At 39.5% G+C, this 15,530-nt stretch overlaps 1 protein-coding gene across 10 annotated transcripts in view; it reads right to left on the bottom strand.

Annotated features, from left to right (window-relative positions):
* Window positions 1-15,530, bottom strand: part of MAP3K4 (mitogen-activated protein kinase kinase kinase 4) — a 110,850-nt gene that overhangs the window by 20,031 nt on the left and 75,289 nt on the right. For 6 of the 10 annotated variants that reach the window (XM_049114198.1, XM_049114172.1, XM_049114179.1 and 3 more), the window contains exons 6-15: window positions 14,145-14,302; window positions 11,798-11,914; window positions 10,230-10,329; window positions 10,044-10,127; window positions 8,662-8,928; window positions 7,290-7,439; window positions 5,186-5,347; window positions 4,594-4,727; window positions 3,878-3,956; window positions 3,066-3,144 (exon numbers count right to left, since the gene is read on the bottom strand). In XM_049114198.1, coding sequence (XP_048970155.1) covers window positions 3,066-3,144; window positions 3,878-3,956; window positions 4,594-4,727; window positions 5,186-5,347; window positions 7,290-7,439; window positions 8,662-8,928; window positions 10,044-10,127; window positions 10,230-10,329; window positions 11,798-11,914; window positions 14,145-14,302 — 1,330 coding nt within the window. The remainder of the gene's footprint in view (window positions 1-3,065; window positions 3,145-3,877; window positions 3,957-4,593; window positions 4,728-5,185; window positions 5,348-7,289; window positions 7,440-8,661; window positions 8,929-10,043; window positions 10,128-10,229; window positions 10,330-11,797; window positions 11,915-14,144; window positions 14,303-15,530) is intronic. The other 4 variants (XM_049114173.1, XM_049114175.1, XM_049114184.1 and 1 more) reach the window with 1 other exon arrangement.

The following is a 15,530-nucleotide window of genomic DNA, read 5'->3' as shown; positions in this document are numbered from 1 at the left end:
TTTAATTCCTTTAAACAAACAAGGAGGACCAGACACAGATTAAACAGGTTATTCTTTTTTCAGAACACATTTTCTTCTCTACTTAAATATTCTGGTAAAAATGAGATAAAATTTAAAATAAAAATTTACAGAGCCCTTGCCTAGTGATTACAGAAACGCTGATAATTCTCTCCTCTGAACTAGACACAACTAGCATAGCATATGTGTTACATTTTGTCTATTTTGCCCTGACATGTGTCCTCTTCCTTTTGACTTGGTTTTAACCCTCCTTAATTTTTTAGGGGTCATATTTTCTCCTTATATGAATTTCACTCCACATTTTATTTAATCTACATATTTTCTCCTCATGTGAATAATTTTACTCCACATTTTATTTAATCTATGTATGCTTTATCCTAAGTGGAAATACATTCTTCTTCATGGTTCTGGTTGGTCTGTTGTCAATGATATTACACAGGAAAGACCAGAGTCCCCAAAATGGAGAGATCTGAAGGGAAAACTTGCAAAGCAAAAATTAAGCAATTTTTAAGAAAACAGTCAATTTGTGTCTCTGGCTCATTATCTCAACAGTTACAATAGTAAATGAAAGAACTCCAATAGTAACAAAGGTAAAAAAAAAAAAAAAAAAAAAAAAAACCAATAAAAATGCTTCAGGAAGGAAGGTGATGTCTTTAATTCAGCAAACATACTGGGGACTTCGGAGTCAAAAATCACTAGGAAACTTCCCCTTCAAGGTGTAAAAGAAAGACATGCTGCTAGAACACATGCATGCAAGTTTCACATTCTTCATATGAACATTTCTTTTAAGAGTTGATATAACTAACTGCTGCAAAACTGTGATATTTCATTGAAAAGAAAAGCCAAAAGGTCAATAAACATAAAACAGATGCTCCAATTTCACTGGCAGTTATTTACTACAGAGATGTTTTTCATGGCAAAAACTAACAAAACAAATGTCCACAAGGAAATGGTGCAAAGCACTGTACTATGCCCATAATGGACACAATGCAGCCCACTAAGGAGAATGAACTGGATCCCTACCTGATGACCAGAAGGAATATCTACAGTTGTCAGATAAGAGAAGCCAGAGATTAACATCTAATGTGATCCAACTTTTATACAGCAAAACGAACAGCCCCGTCTGTGCTTGTGTGATGACAGGAGGATAAAGAAGGCACAGCGGAACGCACCTGTATAATTACGTGAGCACACAGAACCTGGGGAAGGCTCTCCACCAGGCTGTTATCGGTGGCCACAAGCGTAGAGCAGAGGGAAAGGAAGATGGTACACAGCGGGAATGATGGTTGCCATGCTCCCCTTTCACTACTGTTCTTGTAAGGAAAGAACATGAAACCAGATGCAGACTGCTGCCTTGCACAGAACACTACAGTTTACAAAATGTCATGACCTTAGGGAATCCACATTAGCATCTGATGTTGAGCACTTGCAGAGGAGGTTCAGTGAGGTTAAACAAGCAGCCCCAGGTCATAGGGCTATCAGGCAATCAGATTCTCAGCCACTCTGTTTCCACCAAACCACACACCCAGAAGACAAACAGCACCTCCAGCCTGCAGACAGCACTGCTAACCAGCTGTCCTACCAGCAGTTTGGGGACAGGCACATGAATAATTAGTGACCCCACGTTAGCAGTGATTACCTACCTATCAATCATGGAGGTACAACTATTTTTTGTTTCTTCCTTCCGTAGTATTTTTCTACCTTGAAATTTTTTCTACATGTACATTTTCTACATTTCTCTGCATACTCTATATTTTAATTTTGCTACCATGAAAATAATTCCATATATAGTAAAATATTTTAAAGAAGTGATTTTTACTGAATTATTGATCATGTATTCTTAGTGAAATATTTTAGGAGAAAAGAAAATCAAAGTTTTCAGGATAATATGACTATTCAAAAAATTTCATAAGAATAGAGAATGTTATAAAATTATAATATTATATAAAATGTTCAAAGAGTTTTGTGAATGCTTTCATTTTGTAACAGCTCTGGGAGAAAAGGTATAAACTGAGTAACTGAATGAATTTTAAAAACAGAGAAAGCATTAAAACCTGGTCTACTGAATTTTCTGTATCTAGCAAGTACCTTTAAGATATAGTTCCTGCTCAATAAATTTATCATTTATGAATTATTTTATTCTGTGTAATTTAAACTGTTTTAAAATTTCTAAGTTTATATTTATGGATGTTTATTGCATATAAATACATTTTTACTTTTATTTACTATTTCAAGAATGGGGGAAAGCACAGTCTTTTTCTGATACATTCTGTCTTAAAGTTTCAACATACTCCATAAAACTGTATACTAAACTGTAACTGAAAACTATAATGAAAGTATGTCACAACACAAGTTAACCTGTGTTTTTTGTTTGGTTCGGTTTTTTAAGTAAAATCAACTAGGAATACACTCTGTTGTTCGGGAAATTCTTAGCTGTAGAGAATAAAACAAACTTATTCTCCATCAAAAGGTGAGGAAGGAGGCAGAACGACCACACTCATCCACCTGCAGGAAAGGAAGGCCCTTGCTCCCTAACAGCCAGCCATCTCTCCAAGTCCTTCCTTCCCAGAAGAAGAGACTTTAAGGGGGTGGACAGAATCAGTGTTGGCGTGCAAAAAAATAATTAATTAATTAAAACGTGTAGTTTAACACTTGCTGGCAGGCAGTAAATACCCTGTGCTGGCATTTTCACCTTCCTGTGAACTGAGTATTGGAGTTCTCCATATACACACCTCATTCCTGTCACTGTCATCTCCCTGAATATTGTTAAAGAACCTCTCTACAGGGGATCCCTGGGTGGCACAGCAGTTTAGCGCCTGCCTTTGGCCCAGGGCGCGATCCTGGAGACCCACTTCGGGCTCCCGGTGCATGCAGCCTGCTTCTCCCTCTGCCTGTGTCTCTGCCTCTCTCTCTCTCTGTGACTATCGTAAGTAAAAAAAAAAAAAAAAGAAGAACCTCTCTACAGGTGAAGCGTGAATGGCTGCAACTGTAAGATGACGCGCTTGCCCAAGGAGGTGCTAGGGGAAACGTTCTAACTGCCATCTTACCAAGGTACAAACCTGTAACAGGACTGTGTGGCTTTCCTATCACATGGCCAATGCACTCATTCATCAAGGCTTGAAGACTCTAGGAAAATGGGAAAGGACAAGGGAAAGAATGTGCATTCTCTCAATTATAGCACAAATTAAGCTTTCAGTATATTTAAAAGAAATATGCTATGCTATCCTTAGTGAATATTTTCAAAGTTCATTGAAAAGAAAATAGGTATAAAGATAAAATTAAACACAAACAACACATAATTTAAAATAATAATAATTTATACCATTAAATTTTTATAAATAAGAGCAAATTAGCATTCAAGTCCCCATAATGCAATGATGTGCACAAGCAAGGGACTTCTATAATCGTCTCTACTATTCAGGGGCTAACATGATTGAATTCACATGTTGAACATTGTCTCTTTGAGCTGATGGAATGTCCTGGAATAACAGTGATAATATTTAACATTTGGCATGCTCTTAAATGACACATGCTGAAGTAAAACAGCTAATCCTTATTCTTCATTAAACTGTTAAAAAGCAGCAACTAATAAGTCAGCACTTTATAAAACCTGAAACTGACAAATATTTTAGAAGTGTCAGGCTTCACAGCTAGCCACTGACTTAGTCGGTTGAACAATACTATTATAACAAAAACAGAACGTGGAATATCTTACTATGTTGCTAATAGTGCTTTAACTTTCAGCATTATCATTACAGTTATGAAAAAATATTTAAAAACAACTATTAAAAAATACACAATCAGAAACAGTGATCAACTTATTTCTTTAATAAAAAAAAAATTCTAGAATATTTCATACCAAGAAGTCATCTTCTGGCAAAGCTGAAATAAAGGCAGGTTCAATGGCTTGTAGAAAGTCAAAACCTTGGGTTGCCCACCTGTTACATGAGAAAGTTCAATAATCACAAAACCAAGAAAATGCTGTAGTAGTTTTAGTCTATACAATACTGAAAAGTAATCTGGAAAATTATCATCTAAAAAAAAATACACTTTTTGTCTTTATGTAAATGCCTGCAGTTGAGTAAATTTACAATGTGTTTTGAGAAAAAAAGGACAAACAGCTTCTTAATAAAGGAACTGGTTACCAATTTGTTTCCATTTATGTTCATAAAAGGCTTAAGTTTCATGAGGGAGGGAAAAAAATTAGCCATCAGGAAGACCTGTCCAGGGAGAATGTGAACTTCCTTAAAGTTCACTCATTATGGAACAATTTTTTTTTAAGTTTTCTAAGAATCATGGAGTTTTTTGGTTAATAGTTTCATTTAAAAATAAAACAAAGCAAAATCCTTTTACTGAAGAGTTCAAAATGCTCCTTTTTGTGTCATCTGCTCAGAAATCTCACATAAAATATACAAATGCAGTACTATCAATCCCACATCCCTCACTTATTCTTCCATTTTCCTGCTTCACAGTCTGCTCCAACTCTCTCTCTTTCTCTCTCTCTTTCTCTCTCTCTCTCTGCAGTAGGAGTACTGAGTTACTTGCAGCTCTAGGAAACATCTACTTGGTCATTACCTGGGTCTTGTACCTCGACCACTCTCACATTTAGTTAGGACATAGTTCATCCATTTCCGGGCAAAGCTTATATATTTGTCTCCTATCTTCTGTCTAAATTCTCCAGACATCAAACGAACAACTTCTTTATGATACTGTAAGAAGATTTTTGCATAAATCAAAATTAAGTAATGCTACATCTGTTTAAAATGTCATTTTTCTAAAAACAAAAAGCAAACTCCAATTGAAATTGACATATTTTCAAAAGGATAAAGACTTACAGATAATATTATGTCTTAAAATGCAGTTTCACCAATGTTTTACTAAATTCAAATTATGAATGTACTTTCATGATATTAAGTATCTCTTAAAGAAGGTTTTCAAATATAAGTAGAAAGCTAATGTTAGCACAAAACAAAAACTAGGCAACTCTGACAATTTCAAAGAAAACCAACATTTCTGATCCTCAGCAGTGGGTAAGATGACATTCTTGACTAAGCTGTGATTACAATCAGTAATCTGATTTGCTGTACAAGGTTCATAATACTTTTGGTAAGTAAGCCTCAGAGCAACTGCGAAGTTCACGATTCGTTTCCTCTTATTTTGAACCTACCTCGAACCCAAAGTTGTAGCCCTGAATCATTGCCTCTCGGTAGTACTGTTGCAATGTGACAGACTCTGATTCATCAACTTCCGCATCAAATTCTGAAGTGAACATGTGGTCCACTCGGTCAATGGCATCGCTTATTCTGTTGCAAAGCTCTAGTGCATCATTCTAAAGAGTCCCAAACCATAATTAATCCAAAAAAAGCAAATCACTTAATAGTTAACTATATTATAGAGGAAGATTTCTCTCATCATCACAGACATTAACAATCATTGCAATATATTTTGGTCATACTTATTTTGGTTATTCAAAAATAAAGGAAATGTATTATTTATTTATTCATTATTTTCATCTTTATTTGTATTAGATATTCTTTAACATCTTATGAAATAAAAGAGAAAAAAGCCATTTATAATAATAATGCCTAATGACTATGTGGTCTTTAAATAGATGCTCTCATTCAATATTTTGTGTATCAACCACTAGCTGCTTTTTTGCCCTGGGTGGTTGCTAAAGTATGATTTCAATCTAACAGGAAGACTCTGTATTGTCCTCTTAGCTCCCTGCCACTCCCTAGGTTCAGAGGTTCTCAGTTGGGGTCGATTTTACCCCCTTCTGCCAAGGGGACATTGGCAATATCTATTTTGGTTGTCCAAACCTAGGGAGATGGGGGTGAAATCTACTGGCATCTACAGTGTAGAGCCCATAAATGCTGCTAAACATCCTACAAAATAGGACAACTCCCCCCAAAACAAAGAATTATTGACCGGAAATGTCAATGCTGCAGAGGCTGGAAATCCCTGCCCTAGTTCACACTGTTGTCTCCCTAAGCAGGACGACAATCACTCCAAATTGGACCCCCTTCCACTCACTCTTACATACACGTGTATGTACACATGGTCTCCACTGGTAATATCCTAAATACCTTTCCAAACTATTCTCCCTAGATCTTCAACTATTTGATGTGGCTTCGAAAAAATAAAATCCCAAATCTCTCAATAGCCTGATTTTTGCCCACCTGATTTTACCAGCCTTATCTCCCATGACTTTCCACTGTACATACGAAGGTCTAGTCAAGTCAGACTATTTGATATTCAGTGACCAGTCCCAGCACCCTGACCCAGGGATGCCAATGCCCAAATGTTCCTTCCCGGTTTGTATCTTCTGAAATCCTCCAAGCTAAAATGCCCCCATGGTGGCAGCTTCCAGATGTGACCAGGAGGATCTAGCATCTCCCTTCTCAGTACTTCAGTGTCACAATTCAGGTCATACTCAATCCACTGTAAATTCCTTAAGCTCAAGAATAATCAATATCGTATATAATTTTGTACTCCCTGGAGTTCATTGATTTAAATTGAAAGAACAGTCTGCTGCACTGGTATTCGAGTGGGATGGCAACCGACGAGAGAACAAGTTTCTAGGCAAACGAGACAAATCAGATTGACAGAAGAAACAAGGCTTATCAAACTACTTATAGTTTCAAGAACTGCTGCTTCTTCAAGAAATCAAGCCTTACTGTGATGAAGGCATAACTGATGGCTTGTAGAAAAGTGCAGATCAGACCAAAGCCAATGAGCAGAAGGCCAGGTAGGGGTAGTGAAAACAGGAGATAATGGGAAAAGAAGGTGAGGCTCTGGCTTGCCCTGAACTTCGAAGGGCTAGTGCCTATCTACAACCGGCTGTCTCTACTACATTTAATTTTACTGAATTATCAGTTAAATAAAAGAAAAAAATAAATTTTCTTTTAGATTACACATTACTGACATATATATGGAAGTACCTCTAGCAAATACTTGTCATTGCTAAAGAAGAAAGAAACCTGGATGAGGAGTAAAGAGATCTAAATTCTAGGTAGGCTACTAACCAACCATGTGGCCACTCAGAAGTCACATAACTGGTCCAATTTCTATCCCTTCCAATTCTAACACTTTATGGTTCCAAGACAGATCTGGGAAGTCTTTAGTGAAGACATGGGACAATGTTTATTGGGAAGAGGAAGAATGGTGAGGACCTTGTAAGACTTTGGGTTCCTTGGTTGATATGACACTGTAGCACACAGACCCTTCCACACTAAAACCAAGGGGTTCAGGCGGAGGTGGCAGCGACATACTTTTAACTGCTGTAAAGCTCTGGCGATGACCGGCTGACTGGACGTCTGCTCCTGGCGGAGAGTCATGAGTCCCTCGATGGACTGCTGGAAAGCTTTTCTCTGGATGGTGAGATGTGCAGACTGCATGACAACTAGTAAAAGGTTATCCACCTGGGAGGAGAATTAAGCACAGGACTGAAAATCAGATCCACTTACTGTTTCCCATTCTAGCTCAATCCTTAGTCCAGAACAATGCCAACCTCATCAGGGCTACCAGTAGCTCAGTACTCCTGCAGCAGTATATGTGTATGTGCGTGTGTGTGCGCGTGTGTCGGAGCAGCCTATGAAGCTGGAAAATGCAGGAATAAGAGAGGGTGAGATGAGTGGCCTTCCATGAAACAGAAGAAAACGAGACTTTATTATTTTTTTCTTTTAAGTGACAGTGAGTCACTGTAGGAGTCTGCATAGAAGAGTGTGTGATGTGATCAGTTATATATTATAACGTCATTTTCCAAGTATCCAAAGACACACACACACACACACACACACACACACACACAGGCTTCGAGAGAGGGCAGGTGAGGCTGGAAGCAGGGAAACTAAGTGTGACACTGCAATAGGCCAGGACAGGATGATAAAGTCTGACCCTGGCAGTGGCTCTGGACAGCAGAGAGAGTGTCATTTCCCGGAAATGCTTTGGGTGTGTGAGGGCTGGTGATGACCTGGAAGGGTAAAAGAATTTCTGTTGATTGTCACATTCTGGCTTAAAGAACTGAGTGGACAGAGCACCATTCTCTGAGACAGGGAGCACAAGTGGAGGAGTGGGTCACGTGAAGCCAAAAGGACAGGAAGCCAGGGTGTTCAGCTCTGGCCAAGCTGAGTCTGAGGTGTATATGAGCACTCACCACCAACGTCCGGAGTGAGCACAGAGAGAATGAGAAGACTTCTTAAAGGTTTTAATTAACGAGCTCTACAAACCATCATGGGATCTCTGTAGGGTAGGCAGGTAACAGCCTTTACTACACAGTGTTAACTAACACCAGGTAAACCACAGTGCTCGAAGAAGGAGAATTTCTGAATTACAAATTAAATGAGGGTGATAATTCCTTTTAGATCATGAGTATACTGATTACAGCTGAACTACGTACAGATGTATTTCAAATATTCCAATATAATTTAATATACTTATAGAATTTGAAGGAATATCTTAGTACAAGTTGTAATACAAAATTACTAAAACATTGAGGCCTATTCTTAAGAAGCCCACGCTTGAGATGACTATGGCAGCTAAACCAATCACTCAGGGGCTGCTAACAATTTTTTTTTTAGTAACTAATACCACTTCAACACAGGGATGTGAGCAATGGCTACAGGAACTGGCAGTGACACATACCTGCATGCTTCTCAGGGTGTCGACGGTCTCGACCTGAGGCACAATTTTGACAGGTCGCACTTCCCATGAGGCCCAACTATCCTCTGAATCCCGAGCGCGATCACTCTGCTTGGTTAGCAACAGATAGGCATCAATCAGTACATCATCGGACTCTTTCGAGCAATCTTTTCCTGCGGCTGCATTGAGTAACTGCAAAATAATGTTCTTCTCCTCAGCAAGAGTGTCTGGAACAAACACTTGCAAGTTTTCTAAGCCAGGAATCTGTACCTGCAGAAGAAATGATCCAGAATCTCAGATGAGGGAATGTCACATGCTATAAAAATGTTATTTAAAATAAACAAAACCAGGAAAAGACAAGCAGGTGTGAGAAGGTGTTGAGGGCACTGCAAGAATCCCACTCCAATGTGACTGAAGTCAGGGAGAGCACGGGGGTGCTGTGCTGGAGGCCTGGTAGAGCTTCTCCACCCACTGGGCAATCCTCTATTTTATTGTCAATAAGCAAGAAAATACCCTTCAGAGGAGGAATGCCAGCCTGAAACGACCTCAATCGATGCTACTTTCTAATAATTATGGAAAGTCATCTGACTTGGTAAAAAGACAAATATGGATTCGCTAATCATTCTTGGTGGGGGATCACAAGAAGCCTTTTAAAGATCATTTTAATAAGGATTGTGCAAATCACATATAAGTACAGGTGGGATAAAATCTCCAGTAACAGTATCATACAGAGAATCTACAAGTACTGAAACTCAAATAACTTTAATGGTGGAGCAAAGATAAGGACTCAAAAAGGAGCTCTAGTGATGAGCAGGGCACTGATGGCAGAAGGTCCTGTAAAAAGTCTGAACTCTTTCAGGAAATGTAAAGGTAAAAAACAAAACTACTACTTAAAAATCAATTATCAGAGGCACCTGGGGGGCTCAGCCAGTTAAGCATCTGAACTCAGGTCATGATCCCCGGGGTCCTGGGACCGAGCCCCAAGTCAGGCTCCCTGCTTAGCAGGAAGGCTGATTCTCTCTCTGCTGCTCTCCCCACCCCCCTCCATCGTGCTCTCTCGCTCTCAAATAAATGAATAAAATCTTTTTTTAAAAAATCAATGATTATTTCATTATTTTGCACTATTTTAGATACATTATTTTAAATACATATAACTAATATTAGTACAAGTAAATATTTGATTACTTTATTTGCATTCTATAAGCAAGTTAGTAAGTCTGAAAAAGTTTGTTTTTCTGATTATTTCACTGAAAAATTATGAGAAAGTCTTATCACTGGAATCAATATATCACCAGCAAAGCCTGCAAAATTTACTATCTGGATCATTAAGAGAAAATTTTCCAGGAAAGGCAAAATATTCCAATTACACCATCTTTAATATTTACCTTAACATACTGTTTTGATTTCAGAACATCCAGAAGGTCTCTAATGGGGGCTGAAAGTATGAACTCTGCTGCTATTTCCAGGTCCTAGAATCACAGTTACAAAGAAACTTCTTTAGGGTTAACTTTAAAAAAAATAATAAGATAAAAGAAAAAAATTGTAAAAATCAATCAGGATTGTGAACTCACCTTTCTCAACATTTTAGCAAATCCAAGCGCCTTGGAGGCTCTTTCTCTAGCTTCGTGAAAAAGCTCCTTCAGAGCTCGACTGATCTCTATAACGGATCTCCTGCAAAGATGATTGAAATCCAGTTAGGGTATGTTAGAGTATATCAAGAAATAGAAATAAGGATGAAGCAAATTCCAAATCATATTAATAAAGACTGAAAAAAATGAGAAAAAGCAATTATTGAAAATGTACTTGAAATATTCAGAAGCTTGCTCTCTTGTGGTTTTTAGAAACCATTTGTATTGTTCAAATAAGTAAGGCACATACAATAACATGCAAATAACAGTAAACTTAATTTTCTAAAGATTTCCTTATAATAACTTCTTGGAGTTTGAAATAAAGTTCTTAAGTTGACTACCAGCTCAGAATCTTACTAAGGAGGAATATATATAGACACAATGGCAGGCTGGTAAATGCTTAACAACTGGCTCCCCTCAAAGAACTATCGTATGTGGTGTTTGGTGATTTTTGGGGGTGTATAGGCTCCACCATTCCTGCCTGCAGGTTACCAGTGTGACAGCACTGAACAATGACTGAAAAGATGTGTGCAATAGCACTTTTGCTCTCTGGAGCCAGGATGAGCCAGCCCCATCACACCACTGCACATGAGCCCACTTTTTAGATCCATCTCTAGTAAACAATCAGAGCATCATCAGAACTATTCTCTAGTTCGCCATCTTAGATCTCCAATTTTCCCTGCTTATTCTGAATCCATTGTGTTAGCACTCAAAACTGCAGGACCTTCTACAAACTGACTCATTTTGATCCTCAGCTATTGAGCATTGTCCCAGGTAAGAATCTGTGAGGACGCTTCTTGCTTTAACCCTGGCATGATAACATCTCAGGTGTTCTGAAACCCAAAATGTGTTTTTCATCAAATTTTGGATGGTGAGAGAAAACATTTCAGCTCCAGAGAAGTCAGTTCCCCCTGAACATTTCCTAAGGTTGAATCATATGATATCACTAGTAATTGGCCGCAAAATATGGCTGATATTGCCAAAAAACAGCAATTTAACCTGATCCAAGCTGAATACTATCTCACAGAAGTGGAGGAAATGCAATAGATGCATAAGCCATAGATTCATGTACTCAAGCTTAAAGTTTAACAGAAGGAATAAGCCACGCATAGAAACAGTAACAACATGCCAAGTATCGTAAATGTCATATGCTATGAGGAGTCGGGGGGTGTGTGTAGCAGAAACATAAGTATTTAATTAGAGACATTTCAGGACACAGAGACGAATTCTGTATACTCATTTTTAGTTAACTTACATTCTCCCTCCCTTTTTCTAAAGACACTATTTTCATTAGGCTAACTAAATTCTAAGTTCATCTTCAAAGAAAATTTCATAGAAAATCCTAAGTAAGTAAGACACAAAAATGTAAGGTAGTAATAAAGAGAAGTCTTCAGGTCTACTATGGAAATTCCTAACACGGTTGAATTTCTGTTCAGAGCCCATTCTAGGCTCATCGCCATGAGCAGAAGTCAGTGAAATAAGGAAGGAGAAGAGAAGGAGTGAGGCTGCACCTTATTTCGTCTGAGGCATTGGAGTCGTCAGCGCTGGTCCAGAACTCTGCACAGCTCTCCTGCAAGCCGAACTCTAAAAAACTCCCTGTTGATTTCAGCAGCATCCCTGCAATGTCACTAGAGAACAAGAACAGGAATGTAAATCAGGGAAGAAAAATGGTCCTCGCTCATTCTACTTCTCGAATAGGACACTGAAAGAGTCACTGAAAGGGTCAGCTACTGTTTTAATAGTCTGAAAATCAGTAACAGAATTTTCTTTTACTATAAAATCATGATAAACGTGAAAAAGAGGAACTTTCCCATTAAGGGTAGGTACCTATCTTTGTTCTATTTCCACAGTTTTATCATAAACTTTAAAATCTTAAACTAGGGATCCCTGGGTGGCGCAGCGGTTTGGTGCCTGCCTTTGGCCCAGGGCGCGATCCTGGAGATCCGGAATCGAATCCCACATCAGGCTCCCGGTGCGTGGAGCCTGCTTCTCCCTCTGCCTGTGTCTCTGCCTCTCTCTCTCTCACTATGTGCCTATCATGAATAAATAAAAATTAAAAAAAAAAAAAAACTTAAACTATATTCAAAGCAGCTATGTAATTATTATATAAGTGTAATTTTCATCTTAAATGTCCAAAATGGTATAAAATAGTATAAAATAGCCTCAAATATATATCTACAAGATGTTCTTAAAAGCTTAATAAACTAAACAATAGCATAAGAAAACAAAGTGAATTTCTTAAATACAACTGTTTTTCCAAATTTCCCCCACAATTAGCTTTTCATAGTCCATCAACATGACATGTCTCACACAGCTGATGCTTCTCATTGAGTATGCAATCTAACTATGGGCTTAAAATGTAAATCCAAGTGTGTACAACAAATCCAAATGAGTGTAGTCAAGATTCAACAGCAGCTTACTGACCACTTTGCTCAAGGAAAAGAGCTTCTATCTAGTCAAAGAGAGCAGGTATGCATACAGACAGTGTCAGAGGGCTGGAGAGACCAAACTCAGCAGAAGGCCTGGCTACACTGGGCCCCCAGGCTATGCAGAGCAGTGAGTGGTGAATGGTAGTGGGAAGAGGGGCTCACTTGGGAGAGGAAGGGCAGTTGAGGAAGAACAATGAATATGATCTAAAGAGTTAAGTAAGAGGCCTGGTTGTGAAAAGAAATTGCACAATCTGAAAGGCATAGAGGGTGGTGGGGTAAGACTGAGAAAGCAAGCTGGGGCCATGATGAGGAAGGCCGTGTGTGTCGCGCTAACTGCCTGACCTTCGATTGGTGGGCAAAGAGGCCAGGCTTCAAAAGTAACCAGCGGGTAAGTGACCTGATTACAAATGCATACTCTCTCTTTTTTTTAAAGATTTTATTTGAGAAAAAGCGAGAGCAAGTAAGTGAGATAGAGAAAAAGAGCAGGAGCAGAGGGAGAGGCAGAGGGAGCAGGGAGCCTGACGCAGGACCCGAGGACCAGGAGGGATCAGGACCTGAGCCGAAGGCAGACATCCAGGTGTCCCACAAACCCATCTTCAAGAACAGTAGTATACAAGGATATCCACGAAGAGTTTACTCCACAAATACTGAGTATATGTTATGTACCAAGCAGCAGTGAGCAGAATAGATAAAAATCCCTCCAAAGAACAGAGGAAAAAACAAAAAATAAAGTAAAAAAGGAAAAGATATAATTCAGATATTGTTAAGTCCTATGGAGAGAAATAAAGCAGGAAAGGGAATGAAGATGGACCCCATGAGTAGGAATTTCCATTTTAAAGAAGGTGACACTTAAAGACCTAAAGGGAGTACAAAACAGGTCATCAAAGTAATTGGGGGGAGTGTAACTGGGGAAGAGTAGAGCGACCAGCACATGCAAAGGACCTCAAGTACAAGTGTGCTCAGCCTGGGAACACAATGGAGAAGCCCCTGTGGCTGTGCGGTAAGCCCAGGAGAGCCTAGCAGAAGAGGACAGAACTGCAGTGACAAGTCAGACTATGCCCACCTGATGGGCCACATTCCGGCACTCTCACTCTTCCTGAGGAAGAAGGGAAGCCGTGGAGTACAGAGGAGAAAATGCTCTGATGTGCATTTTAACAAGATCACTCTGGCTGTGGCCCTGAGAACAGACCAAAGGGACAGAGGAGCCAAATAGAGAGACTCCTTGGAGAGCGCCTGCAGCCATGCAAGTGGGCTCAAAGCAGTGGGGCCTCCCCTCACCACAGTCAAAACTGTCTCCAGACGTTGCCAAATGTCCCCAGGTGGCAACCGGGCCCTGAGAGATGCACACATGCACACAACTGGTTGTCACATTCACACAACCAAACAGGCCGATGGGAAGCAGGCGGCTCAGGCGCACAAGGGCTCCTACCAGAAAAGTTTTCCAGCCTGGGCTTCTCCTCCCCGGATGTAATGGGTTATTTCTTTGGTGAAATTCCACTCTTCTTCTAACAGGTTTTTTAGACTATGGGATGCTTGAGGTAACTGCTGCAGCATTTGGATCCAGCTTCTCATGTAATCAAAATACACCTGAAAATACAAAAACATAATGGGAGATATCTGACAACGGAAGCCAGCAGCTCCCAACCTTCACCTCTGTCAACCCGGAAACGACACATCAGAAGGGCCAGGTGTAGGCGGACACTGAGACATGCAGCATGGAGAGAAGCAAGAGTCACAGTACTGCTGTCTGATCGAAGATCTCTCTTCAACTGCACAACTCAACTCCTTGGCAATTTAACCCATTATTTACAATCTCTGTACGTTACCAAGAAAATAAAATGTTCACAATGTACATAAAACTTATAAAACAAATCAAAATAATAGCACCCAGAAATGTTCATTATTAACATACTGTGAACATTATTCTTTTAAGAGGTTTGGATCTTTACTTGTGTAACTGCTTATTTTAACTTTAGACAGCATTTTCCTTGAGAAGAAATGAGTACACTTTTCCCACCATCCCTTCCTGACACCCAAATTTTTATGACATTGTTTTTTGTTTTCAAGATTTCTGCCATATAAATTATGATTTCTAATCAAAATACCCAGTTTGTATCTACCGTAAGTCCTACGACAACAGCCTTCCCATTCCTAAGTTCTTGTTTAGATTCTCTGCCCTGAGACGTTTAAGGTATTACTCCACCTTTGAATGTTGTGTGTTGTTTGAACGAAGAACCATGACACCGGCCTCACCTCCCGCTGTCCCTGCTCGCCTTACACCCTGAGCTGCCTTGCCTTTTCTCTCCTTGGAGGTTCACAGGACTCTGGATCTAGTCCTGGATCTCAGTGACCTCACCAGGCTACATCTCAGGGTTCACTGGAATGAATGCTTTCTGAAATCCAGTACTAACTTTCAGTATGCAAACCTTAGATCTTTATTTCAAGAAAACTCTTCTGTTGTGTCTTTGGATGCTTCTGGGCCTCCGCCAGCCTGGCTTTGTGGTAGGAATCTGCAGTCTGGGGTCTGCATATGTGGAACCCACAACTTACAGATCTACCATCATCTTTGCCAAATGAAATAAATCCTTTAAATATGAGGCCAGGACTTTCCTTTGGCTTCTCAGAGTGCCACTTCCTCTCCCTGGCCTTCCTTAAATCTGGCCGTCTCCTGAGGACTGCACTTTTCTCTTACAGCCCGAGGGCTGCACGCAGTTGCCATCCTCATGTACATCACTGCTCTCTTCAAACCACTGCTCTTATGTTCTTAGTTAAAACCAAAACAAAAGAAATATCTGCCCCTTTAAGATTTACGTCA

The sequence above is a fragment of the Canis lupus genome, chromosome 1, assembly GCF_003254725.2.
Source record: "Canis lupus dingo isolate Sandy chromosome 1, ASM325472v2, whole genome shotgun sequence".
NCBI classification, from domain to species: domain Eukaryota; kingdom Metazoa; phylum Chordata; class Mammalia; order Carnivora; family Canidae; genus Canis; species Canis lupus.
The sequence above is the reverse complement of the archived record's forward strand: the minus strand, read 5'-3'. Positions and strand labels throughout refer to the sequence as shown.